The 27,885-nt window shown below is 47.0% G+C and overlaps 1 protein-coding gene across 1 annotated transcript; it reads left to right on the forward strand.

Annotated features, from left to right (window-relative positions):
* Window positions 1–2,213: 2,213 nt before the first annotated feature.
* ywhaz (tyrosine 3-monooxygenase/tryptophan 5-monooxygenase activation protein, zeta polypeptide) lies at window positions 2,214–27,484 on the forward strand. The gene is made up of 6 exons (XM_088928565.1): window positions 2,214–2,731; window positions 7,832–8,137; window positions 20,860–20,983; window positions 25,118–25,281; window positions 25,956–26,051; window positions 26,547–27,484. Exons 2-6 carry the CDS (start codon window positions 7,844–7,846, stop codon window positions 26,601–26,603), a joined length of 735 nt encoding a protein of 244 aa, XP_088784691.1. The 5' UTR covers window positions 2,214–2,731; window positions 7,832–7,843; the 3' UTR covers window positions 26,604–27,484.
* The last annotated feature ends 401 nt before the right edge of the window (window positions 27,485–27,885 follow it).

Raw genomic sequence — 27,885 nt, forward strand, 5'->3', positions numbered from 1 at the left:
TCCTGCTGGTTTTGGATACTGCATGTCTTTTGTGAAAACACTGAAGGGCTGTTAAGCCTCAAATATGAGGCAAAAGTTAGTATTTGTCAGCGTCTGCTCAGCTCGGTTCAATGCTTTATCGCCATGACAACTAGTTGCATGGAATTTGGTTCGGTGAGCTCATGCAATTAAATCCATACAGTACAAATTAACAACCAACAGCCAATAACAGAATGCATCATCCACCCAACACATTCACAGACCATCCTAAACACACACCAGGGATAAATAACAGTGGGGCCTGATGGAGTAAAAATGAGCCATGCAAGAAATCAAAAGTTAAAGTGCAGAGTTTGGGTGCCTCCCGGTCTCTGGACAGGTGCTGTTACGAAACCTGGCAGCTCCCGTCTGGGTAGACCTGAGCCGCATACCAGAGGGGAGAGAAGAAGACAGGTTGGGCAGGCTGGGAAGGGTCGGCACGGAGCTTTATAGCTTTGTGTTTCAGTCCAGAGGTAGCGTCAGTCCACAGAGGGAAAGTGGCCTCCTGTAATTCTGCAGGCGACTATATACTACTCTCTCCGGCTGCTTCTTGCCCTGGGCAGAAGTGTTGCCAGACCACACAGTGATGGAGAAGGTCAATTTGTAATTTAGGCCAGAATTGTGTTCGGCACACGTCTGGTGCACCATAAATACACCCCAGGATGATGCATTACGTAAATATTCATTAGCATCAGGGTCACCAGTGACATGCATTTGAAATTGCTCTTTTTCTTTTAACAAGCTTTGAAATGACAGATTCTTTCTTCACAGGAGAAAAGCTATTAACTGCGATGCATGTTCAATTATATTCTTTCTTTGATTACATGGAGACACTTTTTCTAATGCTGTTGCACAGAAACAAGGCGTCCACTTGATGCGCTAACAATTCTGTTGCTCATCCCTGATTCTGCATTTGCAATTCAAATGCCATTCATACAATCATCAAAGTTCACCCACCTCCTCCTTTTCCCCATTTTTTTCAATTTTCCTTTGTCTGTTTAATATAGGAAACTGTGTTTACGTAGAATTCAAATGTTTGACTAAACAGAGCCTGTAGATTTAAAAAACTTGTGTGTGAACTCCTGTTTCACTGTTAATGCCGGGATTAAAAACAGACATTTTAGTTAAAAAAATGAAAGGTGGGACAGTGATTTGGAATTAAGCTTTGTAAATTGATATCTTGAATACAATGTCTCATTTTCACAGTACAGCTATAATTGTTGTGTCATAGGTGTGTCACAGGAAACGGGGTGAATGCCTATGCAGTTATTTTCTGTTTTACAATTACATTTAGGAGGGTCTGTAGAATTTTGTTTTCACTTTTCATGTTGATCAATGGCAAAAAAATCCCAATTAGATGCATGATGATTCCATATTGTCACACAATAAGCTGGGCGGAGCAGTGGCTCTGTGGCTCAGGATCTGCGCTCGTGGCTGAAAGGGTGCTGGTTCAAATCCTGTGGCTGGCAGAGGAATCCTGCTCCATTGGGCCCCTGAGCAAGGCCCTTAACCCCAGCTGCTCTAGGGGTGCTGTACAATGGCTGACCCTGTGCTCTGACCCCAGGCTTCTCTCTGTCTGTGTGTCTCGTGGAGAGCAAGCTGGGGTGTGCGTAAAGACAAATTCCTAATGCAAGAAATTGTATATGGCTAATAAAGTGATCTGATCTTATAAAGTAAATGTCCCAGGGGGGTGAATACTTTTGATAGCCGCTGCATCGGTATGGACCTATGGAGCAGAAAGCCTGTATTTCAATGAATAATCTGTAATATTTTATTTTGGATGCTAGGCTAACTTGTCTGTTGTTCCCGATAGGATTAATCGCCGTGGTAACAACTAAAAACAAATAAATGCATCGAAAATATGTAAGTGCAAATCCGCACTAGGGACGCCTGTGTGACACTGACCAGCACCCTCCAGGCACCAACCATTCCTGCAGCGACGTCCTTACAGTCTCCATGAGCCTGGAGCCAATCGAGGAAGAAAACAAGACGTCTTTTCTCTCTCTCTGTTTTCCCCCTTTCGACCGACAGAGAGGATGGGTGGGATACTATTACATTGAAATTTCGCGGGGTGTTTTCAGACTACTGTAGTCAGACTACCGTTCAGACTACTGGGCAGGGCATAAAAAGCCTGGAAAGGGTATGCAATATATATTCTGACTTCACCCTCTTCGCCAACCCCCCCCCCTCCCCTCAGGCCGGGCCACTCCTCGGCGGCTCCTCGCGTCTTGTCTCCACCTGCTCAAGACAGCGGCCGCCGCTGCGCCCAACACTGCGGTTCCAGGAAACAGCGATGGGGGAGGGTTAGAGACGCTCCTGCCTCTGCGCTGTCATTTCTTGCTGCCGGCCGGACAGAGGGAGAGGGAGAGAAGGGAGGGCGGGCGGATGAGAAGGAGGGAGGACAGGAAAGCGGGGCGGAGGAGGAGGAGGAGGCGGCGGTCGACTCCCTCCTGGCCTCGCAGAGAGGAGAGAAGCGCGCCCTCGAGCTAACCCGGGTCTCTCCGGGGCGGCCGTGCAGGGCGGGTCGGCGCTCGCACGTCAATCACCGGTTGCCTTGGCAGCCCCTTGACGTCACCGCTCCCTGCCCTGTCCCTGCTCCTGGGGCTGGTGATTGGAGGGAAACCCCGTGGATCAGAGCGAGACGGACCGACTGCCTGCGAGTGCGAGTCAGCTGGGCAGCCAGAGCGAGGACGCGATTAATACACACTCTCAGGTAAGTTGGCGCCGCCGATCGCGAATAATACCTGTTAAGACTCGCGTCTGCCCGTCTCCGCGGTTCGGTGCGTCCCCGGTGGGCTTGATGGAGCCGTGCTTGTTTCCTTAGGGTTTTTAAACAGGAACCAGAACGGAAGAAAACCGGTGTTTTCGGATGCTTCCGAGCTTTGTACGGCTATGGTTCTGCAGCTCGGTCCCTCCTTGATCATAAAGAAAGCCTCTTTTCTTTACGCTCCGCTGCGCCTGCTTCTGAGCTAGCTGCGCCGGGACTCGCCGCCGCCGCTCCCCCCCCCTGTAAATGCCGCTTACTACGGTACGCCTAATGTGGAGATTTTAATGGTGCGGGCGTGCAGAGGGTTCTAGTAGCAGAGGCTGACAATGAACTGTTATTCGGGACAACAGACAGGAGAGAACGGGAGCAAAAAAAAACAAACAAACCTCCCTATCGATGGCGATTCATTAGAAATCCAACGCCACAGCCCTCGTCCTTCTCGTGGAGTGGAGGGCTTTATAGGGGGGAATCGAAGCGGGGTTTTTTTTTTGTGAGCCACGTGAATGTGGTGAAGTTATCGAAGGTTTTTGTCTGACGAGACGGCGAGGCTCGGGCGCTGACGGGTGTGTGTGTGTGTAGCCAGCGCGTTCATGTCAGGATGGGCTGGGTCGCGCCGCCCGCCCTCCCTCCGTGCCCTGATTTCTGTCCAGGTAAGGCTCGTCGGTCACCGCATCGCCGGTTTTATTTCACGCCCCCCCTCCTCCTACGGCCCCTGTCACCTTCCTTCGTACTTTTTCATTCATTCGCGCTGGCACCACCCCAGCCGTCTTTCATTAAAAGTTCGGGGTACCCCCCCCCCCCCCAAAGTTAAATCGAAACAGGTAGATATTGCGACTTGTAATTCTCAAACGAGACAGACGGGCGCGGAGGAAGGGGGGGGGGAGATATTATAGATATATCTCCCCCCCCCCCGCCCCTGCGAGTCGCGGCGGAGGCCACTCGTGTTACCGAGCGCCAGCCGTGCAGCCACTTCCGGATCTGCCCTGGCGCGGGCGACGCGCGCTCGGCGCGAGGTGGGCCGGGGCGGCCGCCCCGCGGTGCGCGCGGGCCAGGTAGGGAACTGGGTGTGGCGGGGCGGCCGCGCACCCGCGTGCCTCGCCAGAGGAGCCCCGCGAGGCCGCGAGCCGCCCCCGGGCCGCCCTGGCGACGAGGTCGGTACAGAGCCGCGATTTTTTTTTTTCTTCCTTTTTCTTTTATTTCGTGGACGTGCGTGGCGGGTCGTCCCCGCTTCTAACGATCGGATTTCCCCCGTGGGGTGACCCACCCGAACCGTAGTTTCCCGCGCCCTTGTTGCGCACGGTGCTCGCCCAGGTAGCCGGGATGAAGAGACCTGTCGCCTCATAGGAAACGTTTTGGTTTTTTTGGGGGGGTGGGGGGGGGGGCGTGTCCTGCGGGCTGTTTGTGATTCGCTCTTTGCACCTCAGCGGTTCTGTTTCTGATGGGGGGGCATTTCCAAAACTACTGGACAGCAGCAGTCCGGTGCGGAAGCTGGATGCCGGTGTGAGCTGCAGTAGTAGGATTGTTGTTATTATTATTATTATTATTATTATTATTATTACTATTACTACGGGCCGCTTGTTCTCTGCCGTTGTCGCCGAGTTTCACGCTGAGTCAGTCAGGAGGATTTCCGTTCACAAGTGGGCTGGGCGGCGACCCGGCTCCCTCGGCGACAGGCTGTGTGTGTGATGACACCCCGGGGGGAGAAAGCGGGCTTGGACGCCCTTCGGGTGGAGGCTGGGTCATCCCTCCGTCGTCTTCATGTCGGGAGGGGACCAGCGTCTGTCCCCCCCCCCCCCCCCCTTTTTTTTTTTTTAAAAAAAATGAAAAGGCCCGCTCTTGCTAGCGGGGGCTTTTCTGACATGGGAAGCCGGCGCCTGTCAGAGCGGGTGACGGGGAAGCCTGACGGCACGGGTTCACCACGTTCACTTCCCCACGCGTGTCCCTCGCTGGTGGCGTGTGTTCGGTGTTCTGCAGCCCAGAGTTAAAGAGCTCGTCGTCCCCCCCCCCCCCCCCTTTTACCCCCGGGAGGGTAGGTGAAGCTTTTCCTTTTATGCAAATAGACGGGCTCGAACCCGGCTTCCGGTAGCTGTTTGAGGTGCTCGTCCACGAAGCGGCTGAACCCCCCCCCCCCGTACAGGCTGAAGCCTTCAGGGCCTGTGGGCCTGTGCTTGTTCCGCCGTCCGCCGTGAGGTCTTTCCACAGTGAGCTGAAGGTAACAGGCTGTCCTATGTTGAAAAGGTAGACGGAAAGCCGTTTTTTTTTTTTTAATCTCGAGTTTACGCGCGTCTACTTCACGGAGTGCTTCCCCCCGTGTGGAGGGACCGCGGCGACCCGGACAGGTATCACGGCCACGGTCGCGTCTCCTCAGCCCTCCCCCCCCTCACCTGCCCACCCGCGCCCGTGGGAGAGTCGTTCCCGTGATCACCTCGCGTGCGCCCTACCCCGCCGTCGTTCACGCGGGCTGGGCGGGGCGGGACGGGACGTCTCGAGTGGGCTGGGGCCCCTGTTTTTAAAAGACAACCCTCACGTTTTTCTCTTCTCGACACGTGTGAGAGGAGGTTTCCGCAGCGGATGCGACATGGGGGGTGTGTGCGTGGTCGATGTTGTCTAACGTACTCTTCAGACTCGGGGGCTGCGTTTCTGACAGACGCTGCCGGGCTTCAGAGTCCCCTCACACCGGGCTTTAAATCATGTAACCCCGCTTTTTTTATTCTCTGAGGAAAAAAAAAAAAGCACAGCGTTGATTTTTATGAGGGTTATCGTCAACGTCGGTGGTTGTTGGGTTGTTGTTTTTTTTTTTTGTACGTGTGTGATTGGCGTCTTGATGTGTCGCGTCCAGGTAGCCGCCATGGCAGTTGTCGGGAGCGGGGCGGGCGTCAGCAGCCGTGGGTTCAAGCTGCGGGATGGAGGCCTGCTGTCGGTGTCACGCAAAAGCCCCCGCTTGGCCTGAACCCGGTGGGTTCCGGGCGCGGAATTTGCATTGTGTGTTTGTTTGCGTGCGTTTGATTCATATGCTGCTGCCAGTACACTGGGGGGGCAAGTGTGCACACGCCCCTGCTTGAGATAGTTGGGGTTTCCACTGATTGTTCCTCTTATAACCTGCGGAACAGCAGATGAACGGGGCTCATCTTGCACACCTGCCATGTGTCATTTAATATAATGACGGATAATAGCTGTCATTTTTTTCATTTCCTATTGGCAATAGTACTTTCCTCAGTCTTGCAAGTGGAAAGCTTTTAACTCATCGATTTTAACCCGTTCCTGAGACCCGATGCATCGGGATTTGTAAGCCTTTACCATCCAGTGCGCTGTGTGGTAAGATGTTTTTTAAGCCCTTTGCAGAAACTGCACTGTGATCCACTTGTGGTGGGTTTTGAGTTGGTATGGAAAAGTGCTTACTGACTTGTATCGTAGTTTGAAGATGCCCCAATGATGAAAACCAGGATTTATTTGGTTTTATAGTTAAACTGAGTTAATGTAGGTGTGGTTCATTATGACACCATCAAGATTAGAGGAGACTGGGCACTTGGCCAAAACACAATTACAAATACAAGAAAGCTTTTTGGCTCATTTTAGCCTGTGTAGGCTAGTTAATAGTTAATTGATCCAAGTATGCTATCCAGCTTTTTTTTTAATGAATCAGGGTATCGTATTTAACACCATGGCTGGATGGGCTGCTCCACACTCCCACAACCCTTTGGGTAGAGAAGTGCCTCTTGTTCTCTGGTTTTAAGTGCACATCCATGTAGTTTCCACCTGTCCTCTGGTTCGTGTTCCAGTGTCCGTTCTGAGGAAGTCCTCAACGTTCGCTTTGCCTCTTGAGGTTTCTGAATACTTGAATCGGGTCCTGCTCGTTGTTTTCCCTGTTCAAGACTTAAAAGGTCAGTTTTTCTCGGCCTGTCAGTGCAGTAGCTTCCCTTTAATACCAAGTTCCTTTAAGCCTCATTCCTTTAAAACCTGTTTAGCTCCAGCCTCTCGGTGCTTTCCACGTGCTTTATCACCTAGTCAGAATGTCATCTGGTGAGTTGGAAGTTCTCGGTGGGGTGACTAGGAGTTTCATAATGGAAGTAAGGGGAATGAATAGGCAAGCGAGCCCTTCGACATAACTTCAGTGTTTTGTGCAGGCCTCCTACCGACAACTTCCATGGACACCTCAGACAAATAGCCGTGCTACGCTGTTCTCAAATTTCACATCTGAAACAAAGTAAGAGCTTTTGATTTCTTGGTGGCCTGTTCTGATCTTCTGGAAGTCCATAGATACTCTTTGGGTTTATTGCCTGTTGGCTAGGTGATGTGTGTGCCCGTGCTCTCAGGGGTTTCCTGCTTGCAGGACGTCCAGTCCATTTCAGAACGGTACGGCTGTGTTGCATCCAGCTTCTTAGCAATGGAGCTGAACTGATTGCCAGGCATGTAAATAATTCAGGAGCTGGTCTAACTGAACGGAGCAGGCAGTGGCTTTATCTGGGCACTCCTGCACTGTAAGCATCTTTGCACACCGGCGTCAGCTGTTATGTAACGTGATGAATAATCCGCAACGCGGACAAAAATGAATTTTGGTGTCATCTATAGTTTTGGGGTGTTGTACCACCCCAACAGTGGCGATGAGGGTATGACAACCACAGATGCGGGTTATGGAGCGCGCGGTACATGCCTCTTAAAGTGTGCGTGTCCGTGAATGAAAAAGAAATAAAATGGCCAGCATTGTTCTTCAGGGCAGTGGGTGGGGAGCGGCACTATTGCAGGGTGTAGCCGAAGGGGATCGTTCACCCACTAGCAGGGAACGGGATCTGGGATTGGACCGTCGCGAGACAGGTCAGTTTTACCCTGCTGATGAGGTGGTGTTGCAGTACGAGAGGAACCGCAGGATCGGATGTTCGGTGTCGGTGCTTGGCTGAGGAGTCAGTGGTGCAAAGCTCCCAGTTGTGGGGTTATGACTGAACGCCTCTAAGTCAGGATCTCGCCTAAACGGTACAAAGGCAGGGCGAGTCCAGGGAGCTGCCCTTAGTGACGGCCTCTATCTCTCTTTCCTGCCTTCCCCCCCTGCAGCCGCAAGCAGCCATGGACAAGAGCGAGTTGGTGCAGAAGGCCAAGCTGGCGGAGCAGGCCGAGCGCTACGACGACATGGCCGCCTCCATGAAGGCGGTGACCGAGCAGGGCGGCGAGCTGTCCAACGAGGAGAGGAACCTGCTGTCCGTGGCCTACAAGAACGTGGTGGGCGCCCGGCGCTCCTCCTGGCGGGTGGTCTCCAGCATCGAGCAGAAGACCGAGGGCAGCGACAAGAAGCAGCAGATGGCCAAGGAGTACCGGGAGAAGATCGAGGAGGAGCTGAAGGAGATCTGCAAGGACGTGCTGGTAAGGACGGCGGCCCCGGCCGTTAATGTAGCGCCACGCCGGGGGGAGCCACGTTTAGACAGGCGAGAACGTTCTTGGTATTCCACGGATGCGCCTGTGGGGGTTTTAACATGGCTGCCTTAATGGGGATCTTCTCTGCTGGTCCTGGAGGGCCGCAGTTGCCCAGGTTTTATAGGACTGAAATCCCCAGTGAGCGCCAACCTGGAAACGGTGGTCGTAGAGATCACCAGTGAACAGGTGATTCAAGTCAAGCCATTAAGAGTCTGCAGTGGCATGAAACCCAGAAGACACAGCGCCCCCTGCAGGGCTGGGAGGGAATGACTGCGTTTAGAACTTTTCTTTGTGCAGGTTTGAGACAGGAGTGATATAGGATTGGGAAAGGTACAGTAACGTCCTAAATCAGTGGTGCACAGCTCCAGTCCTGGAGGGTCACGGGACGTCTGGATGGCCTTCTATCTGAGCCCTTAATTACCTCATTACCTGCCTCACGAGACAAGTTGGGTCGCTTTTGTGTTCTCGAGAAAATGTAGGTTTCGAGAGACCTATACAACCTGCTGGTCAGCAGCCCTTGAGGGACAGAGTTGTGCTCCTCTGCCCTAACCTGTGCTTAAACCCAGTCGTGAAGAAGGCCCTGTCCTCGGGCAGGTCTGTGTTGTTCCTAGTGCAATAAATGGACGTCTTGCACCTGTTGTGCAGGAGTGATCGATGATGCACTGTGACGTGTAAATACTTATTGGGGAACTTAAGGATAACATTCAGCAGAGTCCATTTTCCTGTGGTGTTGATCGTTTGCTTAATGGCCTAAGACCCCCCCTCTTGGGACGGCTCTCAAATGCTGCATGTTTTAGCATTTATAATTTAGATTCCATGCAACCACCACTGGAGAAACAACAACCTCAGACCCTGAGACCTGAGTCTTTTGCTCTCTTTTATGTTTTTTATCCAACAGGTTTAGTGTGAGTTTGGCGGTGTTTGTCCTTGATGCGGTTCTGTTCACTGTCGGTGTGTAGTATTGTTACACCTGTCAGAGAGCTTTTCTGCTGCAAACTGGGAAAACCCGCTGAGGTTTTTAAAGAGGGGGTGCTCCTCACCAGTGTGAACAAATAAAACTACAAAAGCTTCGACACAAAGTGAAAATGTATATCTAGCGTGTTTATCTGCATTCCTCGAGTCACGGAGTGTATGCAGTACATGGTCGTGCATAATTGAATACATCATTTGTTTTACTTGATTGAAGAAGTGGTGCACCTTTTCTCACAAAAACATCTTTTGAATGCATCCATCCATCTAACCCTTTTCTAACCACTGCTTCAAATTCAGGGTTGTGGGGGAGCCGGAGACTATCCCGGCAAGCAGTAGGCGCAAGGCAGGGTACTCCCTGGACAGGACGCCAGTCCATCACAGGGCAGACAGAAACAAACACAGACACACACTCACAGCAGGGCCGGTCTTCCCTGAGCCATTTATCCTACGCGTGCCTCCAACTCCAAATCTTTGGATTGTACCAGGAAACTGGAGCACCCGGAGGAAACCCATGTGAACACGCAAACATCCAAACATGCAAATTCCAAACACAGGCGGCACCCCAGGTCCAGAATTGAACCCAGGGGCTCAACTCTGCCAGGCAGCACTGCTAACCACTGCACCACCATGCAATCTGTGATCAAAATTATCTTGACAGTTTTTTTAGAAAGCCTGTCCTTGCTATGTTCTGTGTATATAATTCAAAAATAGATCTTTGTTGCTATTTTTGTCATACAAATAAAAAAAAATAATGCCACTCTGATGCCCACTTTTGAATGCACCCCAACTCCCATATATCCTCTTGAATCACATGCTGTAAGCTCTTCAGGTGTCTCCAGAATCCAGCCAAACCGTGATAATCCAAGTTTTAATTTGGTTTTGTGAAAAGAGCTTTCTTTAAGATTTTATGCTGTAGTACATTTAAATTGTATAAACATCTGTTTGTTAGCCTGTATGCTGGTTTGGCCCAGAGGTGGTTTTTTGTAGTTTGTAGTAAGTACTTACCCATAAACATGCACCATGTGCTTTAAAAGTCTTGCATCATTCGGTTACTTTATCCAATTAAGATTTATAGTTCACATGTCCCATTCATCATGAAACAGTGCATCTGAGTGTATTTAAGTGTATTTCTGCTTTGATCAGAAATCTGTCATTCTGATCGCCATAATATGTGGGATATACCATATTTAAAAGTACACTTGTAACATCTTCTTTGAAGATGGTTTTTAAAAGTGCTGGTTTCAGTTCATTTTTAAATTTCCTTTAAATGATTGTCAATTTGTGTTTATAATTGGCGCTAAGCGACACCTGCCTATTGTGATGTACGCTTGTCATTCAGACTCTGCATACTCTCTTCAGTTGCTCTTTAACTGTGACATTATTCTTGCCCATGTATTACAATTGAGATGTATTCAGGAGGCAGCAGTGGGGAGGAGTAGTTGGGGCTCTTTGCCTAGAACTGAAAGGTTGTGGGTTAAAATCCCAGGCGAGCACCGCTGCATACCCTTGAGCTAAGGAATTTCCCTCCAATTGCTATGCTAAAATGTTCAGCTGTATACATATGTACAGATGCTTCATTCTTAAATGATATTTAAGGTCTTTCAAGTTAATTCTAATAGCTTATCATCTGGAGCCTGGACAGTATTATTCAGTCAGTGGAAGTCTGTTTTCAAGATGTATTCTCATCGGTACAGAGGCATGGCTGACTTGCTGGCCTGGCCTCGGATGCCTTATGGAAAAACCATGCCAGTGTGTAGCCTTGTCCGTTCCCTGTAACATCATGGGCGGTTAGTCACAGCTGTGCTGCGAGTTCAGGAATGTGCAGAATAGTAATAAGCTACGGCACTTGCAGTTTTTTTTCCCTTGATCGTTCTTCCAGAAGGATCACCGGAGAGCTCAACCACATCCCCATTCTGAAAGCACTGTGTGTATGGAAAAGTGACTCCAGTATTTCATGTTATGAGGCAGTGCTCAGAATTGTACCTATTGGCGAGAGAAGCTACAGAATTGAAGCCAGTATTGGGTTTAGAATGCTGTTCTTTACAGAGAGCTATTTTGAACTGCTCGGATATGTCCACGCTGCAGGCTTTTAAAATGGGCCTGCAGAAGGGGAGTATTGCCACTACTGCGGAGAAGATGTTTCTGAAAACGGGACCGATGTGCGTCATTAAATACAAAGCCCTTAACTACAGCTCCTCTTAATCAGCAGCATTTTAAAAGGGAACAAAATCCTCTTGGGAAAACTCCAAAGGTATCGGCTGATAAAGAGGTGATATTCGTCTCTAAGTGTAACAAGTATTACACTTTACACTAAAGTGCAAATGAGGCTTTTAATGTGGACCACAGATGCGCTTTTCTTATGATGGGCTTTGCAACTTGTGGTGCTGAAACAGCGTTTTGTCATGTTGCGTTTACTTTTTTTCTTGGAGGGCATGGCAAGATCTGTCCTCTAGCTTCTTGGGTGTTGCCTGCAGGCTGTGGATTCCTCACAAACTGCACATTAGCACAGGTGATCTGCATGGTTACAAAAATGGTGTAAGTCTGCACAAAAATGTTTCTGTGTTGAGAAAACAGCCAGCAAGATGCATTCCCATGACTAAATCTCCCGCTAGATGATTTTTCTTTAAGGTTTAGTTTGACAGTAATCCAGATAAGTAACCCAGCTTGTTCTAATTACTTGTCTTGACCACAAGCACTCTTCAGCCAAGCTCATTAGTGCACTCCTGATCTAATTCACCCAACTGATGCATATTGTCCCTAGACTGAGGTGAGGCACAGGTGAGCTCTTCAGCGTCCAGGGGGAATTAGAACCAGGAGCTCTTACTTTAGGAGGGCTGCTTAAATGCAGGCTGGAGCCTTAGACATGCTCTTCCTGACCACCGCTGCCCCTTTTCTTTAACACATTTGCAGCAGAAGTGTGGGGGTTCTTTCAAGGTGTTTTTTCAGAATATCAAGAGCAACGGGAACCTGGGTTTTTGCCTACATTTCTCCCAAGGTTTTCTTGGATGAGGTCAATGAAAATGAAATCTTAAGATCTCCAGAGAAATTACCCGTCAGTCCAGGTGTTTCACTGCAGCAGAAATTCAGGGACGCTGTGAGATTTAAACGGCACTCTACAGTGATTGTCACAGATTGGTCTGGCCGGCTCATCCCTCCATTTCCCAAAACAGGATGCTGGTTAGAAAAACTTTTGACAGGAATTAAGTTAAGTTCTCTATGGACATTTAAATAACTTGAGGATGTCTTGCTTTAGTAATTAACTCCAGAACTACTTTCAGACCTTTGACAATTAAGTGCCCCAAACTAAATGTGCTTGTTAGTGTCTCAAGTTTTAACCCCAAACATAATATCTCATCTCTGCCTTTTTTTCCCCCGACATGAGCTTGGGCACGAGTTCCCAGCAGTCCAGGGAACACGCAGACATCTAACACACAGAAGATTTCAGTTTTTCAAAACCCTTCTAGGAGGTGGGAAAAGTCCCAGGTCCACTCAAATCCCAGGAGAGATTCGTTCCACCATGATGAGTATGAGAAACATTGGCTGGATCCTTACAAAGATGTTGCTACCCTCTTGCAGTTTTGGCCTGTCCTTCTGTATACGTTTTCTTGTTCTGTTGAAGTGGCTATTTGCATTTGGTCAGTAGCTCGTTGAACCGAGTGTCTCATCCAGTCCTTTCTTGCAAGAAGCCATGGCATTGACTTTGACCACCTGGCTAGGTAGCTTGTTTCACACTCCCACAGCCCTCTGTATAAAATAATGCTTCCTGTTTTCAGTTTTAAATGCACTACTGTGTAGTTTCCACCTGTTGGTTTGCGTTTCGTTGTTTATTCTGCCTTTGTGGATCTAGAATACTACTATCGGGTCCCCTTGTCTTTGCTCAAGAATAAAACACTTCAGTTCATTTAACTTTTCCACGTGGGACATTCCTTTAGGTGCTGAAATATATCACACTTCTCTAGAGTGATTCCAGAGAAGCAGTATTTTTTTGTAACATAACCAATTTTCTAAATAGGGATTTATTAGTGCATTGTATTACATAGAAATTACATTCTCCATTTGAGCTGTATATCCTTATAAATAGGTTTTGTTTCTATTGCTTCCCCACATCTAGAAGATGAAATTGTCAGTATGAGTATCCAAGTTTATTTCTTCAAGCTCAATTTCCCATATTTATAGTTTGTTTGCCACCTGCATGCAGTTCTCTACATCTGAATTAAATGTCATCTGGCAGGTGTTTCCCCGGTCTTGATTTCTGATTGCGTTTCCTTTGCAGTTTCAGTGTTTGGCAGTACTCCTGTCTTTATATTATCTGTGCTCCTTACTAGTTAGTGCACTGTATCGTGCTCTAGCTCAGTGCTTCCAAAACCCTTTCAGCTCACACTGTGCTTAACATCCCAAAGTTTGCGGGAGTCATCAGAGGTCATCAGAAAATTGCAAAATGGAAGAGACTACAATTCCAATGAAGTATTTGACTTATTTTCTTAATTGTATTTCCATGCAAAATGTTAGCTTGACTAGAAAGTTTAATGTTTGGTTCCGAGTGGGAAAGCTATGCAAAGCTCTTGATTAGGGCTGGGCGATATGACCACAAATCAGTATCACGATAATTTCACACGCTTACCTTAATAACGATAAATTAACAATTTAATTAACAATTTTTTGAAACCCTTGAAATGATGTGATTACATGATAAGCTAAAAGATCATGTTTTAAATTCGCAACACTATTAAAGTTGCTCATGTTACATTTGGGCGCAGAAACGGTTTTCTGACGGGAGTTTAAATCCGACTTCTCTTTGTTCAGTATCCTGTTTGCTGAAGCCAAAATATGACCAAACGATCGACACTGCATCTTTTTTAGATACCGGCTTGTCTTCATTTGTACTTGAGCCATCCCCGCCTGACTGGGGTTCCGCAGAAGCCTCATGTTGTCTCATGCCCGGCACGCTGCTTTGTGTTGGGAATGAAGAACGGATGTTAGACGAGGCAGAAGCATGTGACTGGATGTGACAGCTGGGTGTTGCAGTTCTTTAAGGGGACCGCTCATGAAAGCACACAGTGGGGAAAGCTTTTACCTATGCAAAATTAGGTCAGTGAGAGATTCTTAATGTCGGTATCGGTAGATTTTCAGTATATCGCCCAGCCCTACTGCTGATCCACACCTTTTCTCTTAAACATGCTCTCTTCCAACACTCTGGCACACAAGCACGGCCTCACTTCATGTCTGCAGAGGTCGGGTACAAATGGAATTGTTCACGCCGCTCTGCCTCCTGGACTGGTAATGAATTTCAGGGTGTGGGTGTAATGATCCATCATGTGACCTGACCGGTCCCAGTTCTGTGGGAGCGCTGGCAGCCTGAGCCCCAGGGTTCCTCAGTGGTGGCCGTCTTGCTCCACTGGGATGTACTGACTCTTAGAGCTTCAGTGCTGCAGTGCTGAACCTCCTAGACTGCACTGTCTTAAATGGCAGAGGCCATAGTCTCCACCAGCCCCATCTTGTATTGGTACAGGGTTCATAGATATAAACCTAATCCATTGCAAACTGGGAGGATGTCAATTCCAAAACTGGAAAAAAAAGGTTGGCACTGCATTAGTAGTGGTTTTCATGAATGTTATTTTTTTTGCCCTCCTTCCTGGGTTCTGGCCCAGCAGATTTCTTAGAGGCGTGATGTGAAGGGTCTGTAAGGACACCAGCGCTGGGGTTCTGCGGGTGGGGCCAAGCGGGGGACCCCAAGATCAGATACTGTCCAGCACTGCTGCTGGCACTGCTCTTAGGCTTCAAAACCCAGCAGCTCGCACCTTCACCCTTTGTGAAGGAGTTCAGACAAAGCAGTGAGCTGAGCAAGGGCACCATTGTCTCGGGACCGACAGCGGAGCTAGAAAGTTTGTGAACCCTTTAGAATTTTCTGAATTTCTGCATAAATGTGACCTAAAAGGTGATCAGATCTTCCATCTAAGTCATAAAAATAGAGAACCCAATAAAACAAAACGCACAAAAGGATATACTTCTTCATTCATTTATTGATCAAAATGATCCAACATTAAATGCCTTTGTCGGAAAAAGTATGTGAACCTGTGCTTTCAGTAACTGGTGTGACCCCCTTGAGCAGCAGTGACTTCAACCAAACGTTTACGGTAACTGTTGATCAGTCCCGCACATCGGCTTGGAGGAATTTAGGCCCATTCCTCCTTATAGAACTGCTTCAACTCGGTGATGTTGGGGGGCTTTCTTGCATGAACCCCCCCCCTCAGGTCCTGCCACAATATTCCTATTGGATTAAGGCCATTGCAAAAAGCGAAATTTCTTCTGCTTCAACCATTCTTTGGTAGACTGACTTGTGTGTTTAGGGTCGTTGTCTTGCTGCAAGACCCACCTTCTGTTGAGCTTCAGGTCACGGACGGATACCCTGACATTCTCCTGTAGATTTTGCTGGTACAATCCAGAACTCATTGTTCCAGGACGGCTTGATACCCTGGTACTGCCACCACTGTCTCTCACGGCTGTGGTGAGGTTCTTATGTTGGAATGCAGCGTTTGGGTTTTCGCCAAACTTAACGTTTCTCATTTAAGCCAAAAAGTTCTATTTTCAACTCATACGTCCACAGAACATTCTTCCAATAGTCTTCTGGCTCATCCCAGTGGTCTTTAGCAAACTTTAAACGGGCAGCAATGTACTTCTTGGAGAGTGGTGGCTTCCTCCTTGCTATCCTCCCATGCACACTATTCTTGTTCGGTGTTTGCTTGATGGTGGACTCGTGAACACTGACATTAGCCAGTGTAAGAGAGGCCTGCAGATCCTTAGACGTTACCCTGGGGTTCTTTGTGAATCTACCGGAATATTATACGCCTTGCTCTTGGAGTGATTTTTGTTGGACGACTACTCCTGGGGAGAGTAACAATGGAGTTGAATTTTCTCCATTTGTACACTGTCTTACAGTGGATTTGTGAAGCCCAAAGTCTTTAGAAAGACTAGAAAGTCTTTTTCCAGCCTGATGAGCATCGACAACTCTTTATCTGGGGTCATCAGAAATCTGCTTTGATCGAGGCATGTGTTCACAAACCTGTGTGGTGAAGACCAGACTTTGGTAGTGTTTTAAATGTTTAAGTGTTATGTTTTTAAATAGGGCAGAGCCACCCAAACTCACACCTGATTGTCATCCCATTGATTGACACTCCTGACTCTAATTATCCCCTTAACTGAACTGATAATCCTAGAGCTTCACATACTTTTTCCGACAAAGACATATTATGTTGGATCATTTTGGTCAATAAATGAATGAAAAAGTATATCCTTTTGTGTGTTATTTGTTTTATTCGGTTCTCTTTATCTATTTTTATGACTTAGATGAAGATCTGATCACATTTTAGGTCAAATTTATTCAGAAATTCAGAAAATTCTGAAGGGTTCACAAACTCTCTAGCACCGCTGTAAAGAGTGCTGTGAAGAGTAATTGTAAAGGAGGGGTGGAACGAGTCAAACCTGTATGCAGGATCAAGCATTATTGACCAGGGACAGTGTGAGGGGGCTCCCTGCTGCTCGACAGGGAGACGCAAGGTAACGCCCAGGAGGAGCGATGGCGTCGAGACTAGCTACCGGTTACAGAGACAACTGGGGATAGCGTCCGATTGAGCGTTTGGCAAAAGGGGACAGGAATGGCGAAACTCAGTTTCTGCTGCACTTCATTTGTCCTGAAATGTTCTTGTTTTTTTCCTCCCTTTGTGCCTCATGACTTAAGCGAAGTGAAAGTAAATGTTGAGGGGGTGGTGGGTGGGTGTGTTTAGAGTGCATACCCCTCGTGTCTTGAAAGGAGAGTGATGGCTGGAAGCCGGGCGGGGACCTGCACGGATCCAGCCACTGCCCCAGCGTAGACGGCTTGGATACGCTCCTGTGGGACCATTGCATCTTGCGTGGCGTGGAAATCTCGACTCCGCCTTTGAGTAGCGGACGCAGGCGTGACCTAGCGTGCATCACTGTGGCAGTGTGCGTTACCATGCCATGCGGCTGACTTTTAGTCCTGTCGCGATGGTAACTGAGCCGGTGTTGGGGTCACCTGACCTCTAAGCCCTTCCCTATGGGAGAGGAAAGCAGGTTATGTGCTCTTCCAGAGCTGCGGTCAGCAGAGGGGGGGACAGGAGCAGCCCACAGCACTTTGCAAGAAAACAATAGGTTTCCTCAGGTGTTTGCACCTGGTGTTATCCTGTTTGCCTTGATGCCCACAATGCCAAGGCAGCCCCAAGTTTACTGAAGATGCTACCTGATGCAGGAGCTGTTGTACAGCTATGCTGTAAAGGCTTAGTCTTCATCCTTTTTCCTGGCTCTGTGTAAGAGGTGGCAGTAGGAACAGCAGTGTTATATGATAAAGCCCAAGTGTCGGCTGACATCCTCTGTGCTTTCCAGGGGAATGCTTGTTCGCGGAGACCGGGCTGCTTGGCCATTTCGATTGAAAGGGGAGCTAGAGTCAGAATCCATGCTTAGCTTCTGAGTCACTGTGCCCTTTGCAGATACACCATGTGACCTCCCAGCGTGCTGGAGAACTGGCCTGAGCCAGCTGAAACCGATGTGGCTGAACTCTCCGGCAGCTAGCAGCCTTCAGTGTGCAGGCGCTCAGACTCGATAGTTTTTCAAACCGTAGTCCCTGCCTTGTTTTACAGTGCTTCAGATCAACATTGCAATACCCCAGTAAGCATTCCTGAGACGCACGGAGCACCTTTAACTCTCCAATCCCCTGTGCTCATCCACAACCTTACAGTGTTTGAAACTGCAGATTGCACCTCAGTGATCATATGAAAGCCGGAGTGCCGTTACAGAGTATACTGAGCCTCACTTTGTTCACTGGAAACGGATTTAATGACATGCACCCCTGTAATTCTTCCAGAAAGTACCTAACGGAATATTTTCTTTATTGATCATTTCCCAAAACTGACGGCTGTCATTTGTTTAATCTTAAAATAGCACATTCTTAATTTGTACAGCAGTCTGTTTGTGGCATAATATTTGACTCTAAAGGACAGGCCTTATAAAAAAGTGACAACTTACGAGCAAGAGGAAGCCTATTGGTATGTCTGGTCACCAAGTAGCTTAATGTTCCTGGTGTTCTATCCTTGTCTAAGACATTCCCGCAAAACGATCTTCAACCCCAGCCTTGTTAACAGCGTTTCCTACTTCCACACCGAGCTGACATCAGTTCTGAAGTCTCTATTCAGTGCTTGACAACAGATTTTCATAGCGGTTTGTTGTTTTCCATTACTGTGGTGCTGTAATATTGGCTGTATGATTTGTACGTTTACTGTTCAATTAACATCCCTTGAATTTACACATTTTTGGTTTAACACACCTCAAGTATCTGTACCATTTCTTAATTTAGGACACTGCGAGTTCTTACACTTCATAATACAGTTTATATTGTATGTCTATCTATAATATATAATACATTATAATTAACATTATAGAGATGGTATATGCTGTGAATAGCACTGCTAGGATGTCACAACCTTCTGGATGATCTTGGTGAATGTTAGCTGGAACAACACAGACCTCCTGTCCTTACACGCTTGCTCAATGAGCTTCATTATTTTTGATAACAATCAAAATCCCGGCACGTAATTCACTGCCAAAAATTTGGGAAGTTCAGCCAATTTAATGTCAGTTTTTTAACGCCTTTTTTTTAACCATTTTGAATCTGCCACATTTAAAATTAAATGAATAAAGCTATGAGAGAGTACAGTTCAGTTGGTTTAATAATAAACTGATTCGTAACATCAGACGAGGCAGGCGGGGGCTGTCCCTGGCTTGTGTAAACCCACCTTGACCTGGAGTGTTGTGCTCGGCTTCGGCCTCGTCTGTGTATCTTCTCTCATGGGTGGGCTGTCGGGGATGACTCCCTCCCTGGCTTGACAGACAGCCTTGTCCTTTGAGTCTTGGCTGAAAGGCGTTTTAGTGATGTGAAAAGAGCTGCAGCTCTGAGGAAGCGCCGCAGAGTTACTCTGCAAGAGAATAGTTTTAGTATTAAAGAACTGCACACTGTTATTCTGTGTAATTACAGCACTAACTATAACGCCAACAGTTGTAAGTGCGAATGTGCAGGGTAAGAGTGCGTTCCTAAATCAAGAACTGCCAGTATTTTTGGTAGTATGAGGTGATTACCAGGAGAAAAAAAAGCCTTACAACCAGGAGGCTTTTGAAAAGAATGCTTAAAAAGGCAGTTGCATAATTTTATTGAAAAACAAATGTCATTTTCAACTAGCTTTTGAAATTGTTGGCTTTTATGCTACATTCTGTGCCCAAATGGTGGTCGCGAAGAGAAAGTTGTGTTCTTTCTCAAAAGGATAAATCCAGACATCTGCGGACTTGGCACTTGAAGGCTCAAAGGATGCCGTGTGTTGTGAAATCACTTTTTCTTGAGCAGGTTCTCTGAATATTTTGCCACCACATACTCAGATCATGTTTTTGCATACCTTTGTAAATGTGGCAAAGCAGAGGACATAGTTCACCGATACTTGGTGAGACATGCAGTAGATGTTCCTGGAGCGTGTCCAAGAGCAGTTCCAGCTCTGCGTTCTCTGTATTTATCAGTCTGCTATCTTTTTACAATAGTGGGATTGGTATCCCTTGTCTGTGCTTTTCCTGAATACAGTCTGCTGTGACTCCATTGACTTTGCCGTCACAGCCCATACAGGATAGGCAGGCTGATGCAATTGACAGCAATGCGGAGAATAAACTGATGCGCTTCAGCAAAAGGACACGGGTCAGTTGTGATCCTTTTGGGATTCATGATGTTGGCTCCTTCGGTTATTAGATGGGTAAAATCAGAAGATGAAAACAAAGAAGATCCCAGGAAAATCAGTTTGTTTTCAGTTGTTTTGATGAATGTGTTTGCGGTTCTTATTAAAATCACTAAGGCTGCTGTGGTCAGATTTGTGCTTCCCCTTGACGGAGACAGCGGTGCTGTATACTCGATATGAGGCGAGGTGGAGATCTGACTGGCCACTGAGTGTAGCGAGTGTAATGTGTACTTGATTAGTCCGTAGACGCAAGCATTCAGTGCAAGATGGTTAACAATAGCAAAATAACAAAGGCTACCCTTAAATCTACACACCTGGAACAATTCTGTTTTGACCTCTGAAAGTGATTTGCTCAGATAGATGCATAAGAGATCATTTGAAACAAAAGCACCAACACTGTACCTCTCAAGGAGCACTTCTGGCCATTCGTGACTTAATTGAACTAGTTAAATTTCTCAGTTGATCAAAACGCATTCGCCCATAAGCACTCCTGTGCTTCATTTGTGCGCACTGAGGTAATGAATAAGAATTTCACATTTCAAGTAGGGAACATTACAAATGTTTCCTTGTTTTCTTTATGATGTTAATTTCCAGGGATAGCGAGAATGTAAAAACATCATAGCCTGAGGTTGTCTAGAAAAATGTGTGGAACGTGGAAACACATTCTATAACTGGAACCACTGTTCTAGGTTTTGCTTATTTTTAAAAGAAATGTAAAAGTTCAGAAGCATGAGTTGGGAGGAAGTAACATTTGATTGCATTTTATACTGTCAACTTCCATGAGTCAGGTTGTGCAGGATTTTTTTGTTCGGAAACCTGAAACCTGAAGACCTGATCCTTTCTATAAGATGTGTCCTTGGAATATTGGAAATATGCCTGTGTTCAGCTCACGCGGCAATTCTTCATTTGTCTTTGCAGGCTCTCTTGGACAAGTTCCTGATTCCCAACGCTTCCCATGCAGAAAGCAAAGTCTTCTACTTGAAAATGAAAGGAGATTACTATCGCTACTTAGCTGAGGTGGCTGTTGGAGAAGAGAAAAACAGTAAGAGCTCTGATCACGTGCATCTGACGCCTGGCCTGGGGAGGCTATGTGGGCAGGGAGGGGGGCAGTGAGATTTCTAATGATATTTCTGGGAATGCAGCAATTTTATTGAGAGAATTTTGCAGAATAGCTATCACAGCAAGGAATAATACAGTAATGAGAAATGCATTAATTTGTCAACGTGTTAGTTTTATGTTTGCTGTTGTTTGATCTTGTCCCTAATAGTGTAATCCAGTTTAGCCAGTATTGATGAACCCAGTATTTCCAGATGTTTAGTCACCCCATGAAGGCTGTGTCCAGCTGTTGGATCCCTTGCTGTGAGAGCCTCCTGTCTAGACATAAATACATAAATGTTCATTGAATAAGTCCTGTTGAAGGAGGTTTAACAAACCAGATCATTGTTTTATATGTGCCTGATAGAAGAATAGATCAGAATGTGCAACAGAAAGACTTTGGCTCCATGAGCCTGTTTTGTTAAAACAGAAAATGGGTTAAAGGAGAGCCGCATCACTGCAGTGCCCTGAAGCAATCTGACAGTACAGCCTGCAATCCTATGGCCCCTGCTGCTTGGCAGCTCACACTTGTTTGGCACATGTTCCTTTGCCCCCTTGGTTATAAAATATCCAGCACTTAGATTTTGTCAGTACTTGGGCTGGGGGGAGGATTAGGAAGAGGTTCCAGAATTGTAAGTGTGAACAAAAAAGGATGAAGAGGGAGAATCTGCTCGAATTTGGGGAAAAAAAATCAGCCTTATTTTAAAGGGGCTGTATTATATTACTATATTCTTCTTTCACGCACGTGGATCAGGAAGTCATTCTACACCAGAAAGTGCTGCATTTTTCTCGAGAAGAGGGAATGTTAGGATTCGCAGCTGTGAATCACGTGCCACGACCCCCCCCCAGAAGAATCCGACCAAGCAGCAGAACTCAACCTCTCCCAGGAAACGAGGGATTGGGACAAGTTGGAACGCGCCAAGTGTGAAAGCAAGGGACGCTATAGGAAACTTAACTCTTGGTCTGATCCTTCTGAGGCTCTGTACGTCATACGTCATGGAGGATGGGCTCAATCACATTCCTTTAGGCTGGCGATTCATTGAAACTCCACCCGGCTTTCATCTGAGGCTCATTTAAAGCTGGCTTTCCATTTGTCTTGCCTGCGGCAGGCTTTCTGTTAGGCCATTTGAACAGATATTTGTAGTACATACTGTCGATTTTCCAAAAATCTGTATAGAGGTGCACTTAACTAACGGATCTTTTGTGACTCAATTGTGACTACAAGCTATGAGAATTGAGCAGTTTTTCTTTTTAGCCAAGGTAGCAGAAATGAATGTTATCATTCATCTTGTCCCTGTGCTTTGAAGGGACTTTGAAAGCCAATCTGACTGGGAGGCTCATTTTTTAATATTATTGTAACGTTTATCTGTGGTAATCATGAGTGAGGTTAATATTGTTGAATCTAATGGAGTTTTTATCCTAGTATAATGCATTGAAGAGTTTTTTTTTTTGTCTTTAGCTAGATCCAAAAGTGTCAGATTTCAGAGAATAATACTTTTCGTAACTTATGACGCATACGCATGTGTATTTTTCTAAAAACCGATGAGGTCCCCTTCATCAAAATGAGATTTCGGGGTGATCCTTGTGAAGTGCTGTGCGTATAGACTGCCAACGCATGGAAGACCAGTTTGAATAGCTGAGATCGCCCGTCCTCTTAATAAAACTCCTGTGGGGAAGGATGCAGTTTTACCCCCAACTCCCCTTTATTCAAAATACAAAATACTTGTCCTTTTGTCTTGGAACTGACCTGCGAGCTTAGGTTTTGTCCGCAGCTCAGATGTGTTTTGAGTACAGTGTCCTGAAGAGACCGCTTGTGACGTAGTTCCATTAGGATTGTCTGACACAGAAGTAACCCAGTTCCCTGCTGTGAAGCCTTTCCAGGGCCTCCAGAGAGGGCTCCACTAGTAAAGGTGCTTACCTGAGTGTAGATTAAGCTCTGTGATCGCAGGTCATGTCACTAGCCGGCCGTGAGCAGGATTCACTAAGCAGAGCCGCACCAGCGTGTAGTGGGAGTCCACCCACACCTCCTCACTCTCCCCGTGTGCGATCACAGGGTTTGTAGAGGACACGCTGGACAAGGGAAAAAAGAAGCATTTGCTCATCCAAATCTGCAGCGTGTAACAAAAATTGGCAGTTCTCAACTTTACAAAAAAGAGCTTTTATGATTTTCTGGGATTCCACTTAACCTGCTGAACTTCATCAAACCTTCTCGTTTTAGTCTCTCAGGAGACAAAGCAAAAAGTTCTTAGCAAGTGAAAGGTCATCTTGGAAATTAAAAGTACTTGTGGGGACCAACTTGGTTTTTACAGCAGGGGCTGCTGGCAGCAGTACAGCTGGAACACAGTTCAAGTGTTGCATCAATTTCACAGTTACTCTGGAGCGATTTATGGCTCACCCCATTAAAGTCTTCTCATTTTGGCATGTTGGAAAACTGTTGCCTTTTGCCACCATTTTCACCACTTAAGTTCAATGGTGCCATTGTGGTTTGTGCTGTTCTGTGGTTTAGGGGATATTCTTCGGTGCAGACAGTCCATCCCCAATTTAGGCAAGGTTTCTTTAAAAAATCCTAGCTGTTCATGCCCTTCCATTGTATGGAGACACAGGGAAGACCACCTAAATATCCATTAAGGAACTTTGAGATAGTTACGCCATCACGCAAGCTCTCTGTAGGTAGTTGGAATGGGAGGATTGGACTTAGTGTGGCACGCACAGCTGGAAGGTGGCGGGTTCGAAACCAGGGTGCGGTGTTGCTGCTATCCCATGGAGTATAAGCTGCTTTGTTCAAGACTGCTTCAGCAACATGCCCAGCTGAATAAACAGGTACAGAAGTAAGTCGTCTGAATACAAGCTAAATGAATAATAAACTTAAAATAGATAAACGGTTCCCTTTGTCTGGCTGCTGCAGACTACAATCGGACCATTGTGTTCTTCAAGAGGAGGAAGTGGGACGGAGATGTTCTTATCAGAGGAAATATCAAAAATGTATGTCCTAGGCTTTGAAATTCCTAGGGGAAAGAAGCACCTTGAAGGTTGTAGGTGTACTTGAGTATCTTACTCACCAAAGCGTAGTAGTTTTAGACCAGGAGTCTTCGGACAGCTGAATCACTTTTCAAATCCCCACTGAATGCCTGTTCTGTAATACTGGGATTTTAAGGACAGAGTTGTTCGAGCTGTGCGACGAGATGATCACATTTTGCCTGGCGCTCTTTTCCCTATTTGTTACTCATCTCCAAAGTCCAGTCTGTTGTGTTTTAAACTGGTGCTGTTCCAGTTAGTTAGCACGGTTTGACTGTACAGTGCTCTTGGACAGGGTGTGCTCACCAGTCATGGATGGCATTTCAGGCCTTGAGTGTGGGTGAAAAGATCTCACCAGCGATGCTGTCTGGATACAGCAGCCCCTCATTGTTTGCAGTCCTGAGGTGTGCTCATCACTCTTCAGAGGAAAGCTAGTGCACTTGAGACATTAAGAAGAGTTCACTGCTTTTACCTGCCTTAGTAACATATAAGCCCAGGCTTTTGTATCTTAGTCTCTCATTCCTCAAATTCCCCTTCCCAATGCCTCAGCCTGGATTTGACTGCTGCTCATAGGTCACCGACCCTGTTAGTGCTGCTCATCAGAGAATGGCTGTCTTCCAGCAGTGTTGAACAAATGCTGAATGTGCACACACCCCAGAATCTGCTGCATCCTGCTGTGAATTTTCGGTTGTTTGATTTTGACAAGAACTTGACGTCCAGAAACAAGGGAAGGAATTTCGGCCTGTCATGCTCTTTGTTGCTGCTTCCAGATGGATTGGGAGTTATTCTCATTCCCATTGGAAACAACTTCAGCTACAACTTTCTGACAGAGCAGCAGCAGAGTCTGAGTTAATAGTATGATATCGCAGTTCTCAAGCTCCACCTAGCTGATTTTTGGAGAAATATGTTGCCCCCCCTCCCCCATAAGAAATGACATTTTTGTTTCTTGTTTCAGAAACATTAATTCTGTTACAAGTTATGCTGCAAAGTCAAAGGCGCTGGCTTGAGTCAAGTGACCGCAGTAAGCAAATGGGAGGGAAAAACAACGTTTCTCTTCTCTCCACAGCAATCATTTCGAACTCGCAGCAGGCCTACCAGGCAGCTTTCGACATCAGCAAGAAAGACATGCAGCCCACACATCCCATTCGCCTGGGCCTGGCCCTCAATTTCTCCGTCTTCTACTACGAGATCCTCAACTCGCCCGAGCAAGCCTGCTCGCTGGCGAAAACGGTAAGGCCAGGGCACTGGGCGCGCGCGGCCTGGGGTTCAAGCAGTAGATAATTATAATAATAATTGCTTACACTTATATAGCGCTTTTCTGGACACTCCACTCAAAGCGCTTTACAGGTAATGGGGACTCCCCTCCACCGCCACCTGGATGATGCAACGGCAGCCATAGTGCGCCAGAACGCTCACTACACATCAGCTATTAGTGGGGAGGAGAGCAGAGTAATAAAGCCAATTCATAGATGGGGATTATTAGGAGGCCATGATTGGTAAGGGCCAATGGGAAATTTGGCCAGGACGCCGGGGTAACACCCCTACTCTTTTCGAGAAACGCCCCGGGGATTTTTAATGACAACAGAGAGTCAGGACCTCGGTTTTACGTCTCATCTGAAGGATGGCGCCTGTTTACAGTATAGTGTCCTCGTTGCTATACTGGGGCATTAGGACCCACATAGACCGCAGGGTGAGCGCCCCCTGCTGGCCCCACTAACATCTCTTCCAACAGCAAGCTTAGTGTTTCCCAGGAGGTCTCCCATCCAGGTACTGACCAGGCTCACACCTGCTGAGCTCCAGTGGGTTGCCAGTTGTGAGTTGCAGGGTGACATGGCTGCTGGCGTTTGGATAGATGGCGCAGCTGAGCTCACATCGCCCTTTTCCCTCTTTTTTCCTCCCCCAAGGCGTTTGATGAAGCGATTGCAGAGCTTGACACGCTGAACGAAGATTCGTACAAAGACAGCACATTAATCATGCAGCTACTGAGGGACAACTTGACCGTAAGTGTGGGGCAGGGGCCGTAAGATCCGGCGGGGTGGCTTGGAAGGAGTGTTTTGATCCATGGTTCCTTGAAGTGTGCTGTCGCTGTCCTTGTGCCTTCAGGAGAGTTTTTAGTTCTCTCCTCCTCTTTCGGAGAGTGGGGTCTTTAAAAAGTCATTTCAAAGTGGGTCTTTGCCTTTTGCATCCACATCAGACACCCGTGCTGTTGAATTGGTGTCTTGTCCTTAGCATGAAGTGTGTGCTGATGTTTAATCAATACCGTGTGACAGATTTTCTATCAGCACTGTTGGTTTTGCCCAAAGATGTTTAGATCACACAAGTAGAAATTCGAGCAGACGGCTTCCTTCCTTCCCCTCTGTCTTACTCCAGAGCCTTTTCACTTTGCCGTCTCTCTGCACACAACTGTGATTCCCTGCTAACGGGCTCCTAACAGTGCGAGCTTGCTTTGAGAGTGACTGGTTGGCATGTGGACTCAGCGCGTCTCTCCCCTGCAGCTGTGGACCTCGGACAACCAGGGCGAAGAGGAGGCCGAGGACGGGAAGGACAACTGATGGCCGGCCCGGCTCCCGTCCGCTGTCATCCCTGTTTGTCGACGCTGAGACCGCCTCATCCAGCTGTCCCGTACCGTACGACTAGTCTCTGTTTCGGTTCTTTCACTCACGAGCTTTCTGTCACTTTCGTTTCTGGGAGGGTGAGCGGGCGGGGAGAAAGAGGTGGGGGTGGGGGGTTCTTCCATGTGAGGAACAGCAGGAAAGGGCCCTTTGGTAAATTGGAGGGCGTTTTGGGTGGGAGGGTGGGTGGGGGGATTGGAAACGCCATTCTGAACACTGGGGAAGTTAACGTGTTTAGTCAGAGGGTATGAATTTATATATTTTATATATAAATACGACATTTTAAATACTTGGCATACTTATTTCGCCCATCTGTGGTTTGCTGTAAAGCCCAGGAAGAGGAAATTGGCAGAAGGAGAGCAGAGAGAGGTGATCCAGTGGCTTTCTCTGGGATGGGCAGAGATCACATTCCATTAAAAACCACCGTTTGCTCATGTTTTTCATTTGGAGTGACTTGCAAGTGATTTTATCTCCATGTAGAAAATAAATCACGAGGTATAGAAAACCTAAGAGAACAAAGCAAGCAAAGATTGATACTTGATGAGGTTATGGTATATCAAGCAGAGCAGTACGAGTATCCCATGTGCTTTATGTAGTTCTTTTTTCAGGTAGGGTTTTTATTTTCCTTTTTCTTTTTTTGATACTTGCCTAAAATGCATGTGGCTAAGAAATAGTTACTGGGGAGGTAAATGGAGGCAGAGGCTGTCTGGCTAGCTTTGTTTAATGTCTTCTGGAGTTTCCATACAGAACACCCAAGCATAATTGTTATTTGGAGGGGGAAAATGTAATTTCATGTAAGTGAAATAAAAATTAAATTAAAACCTGTTGCCATTTTTTCCTTTGTCTTGGTTTAGTATCTGGTTCGGCCTACTCGATAGGAGAAAACACGCGGCCTCGGTTATCAAAGAAGATGAGACTTTTATTGTAGCTCTGAAAAGCTAGCTTTTGTTACTACAGCTAACATGCTACTGTGGTCAAGTTTGCACTCTTTCACCTGAAAGCACCAAAACTGGAGTCGTCACATCCTTACAGTTATTTACACGTACGCCCACAGTGGCAAGTCGCCATGCTTCTCTTTACGTTAACTACCCACTGTGCAGTCTTGCTGACTTTCAGAGGTGCACAAGCAGCGAATAACCCCGTTACATGTGGGGATTGACCGTTTTCCTTTATCCCTGCTGACCGTAGCATCTGTTGGTTTTCCTTTCTTAGAAATCCTCCC

This window comes from Atractosteus spatula, chromosome 12 (genome assembly GCF_055471065.1).
Source record: "Atractosteus spatula isolate fAtrSpa1 chromosome 12, fAtrSpa1.hap1, whole genome shotgun sequence".
NCBI classification, from domain to species: Eukaryota; Metazoa; Chordata; class Actinopteri; order Semionotiformes; family Lepisosteidae; genus Atractosteus; species Atractosteus spatula.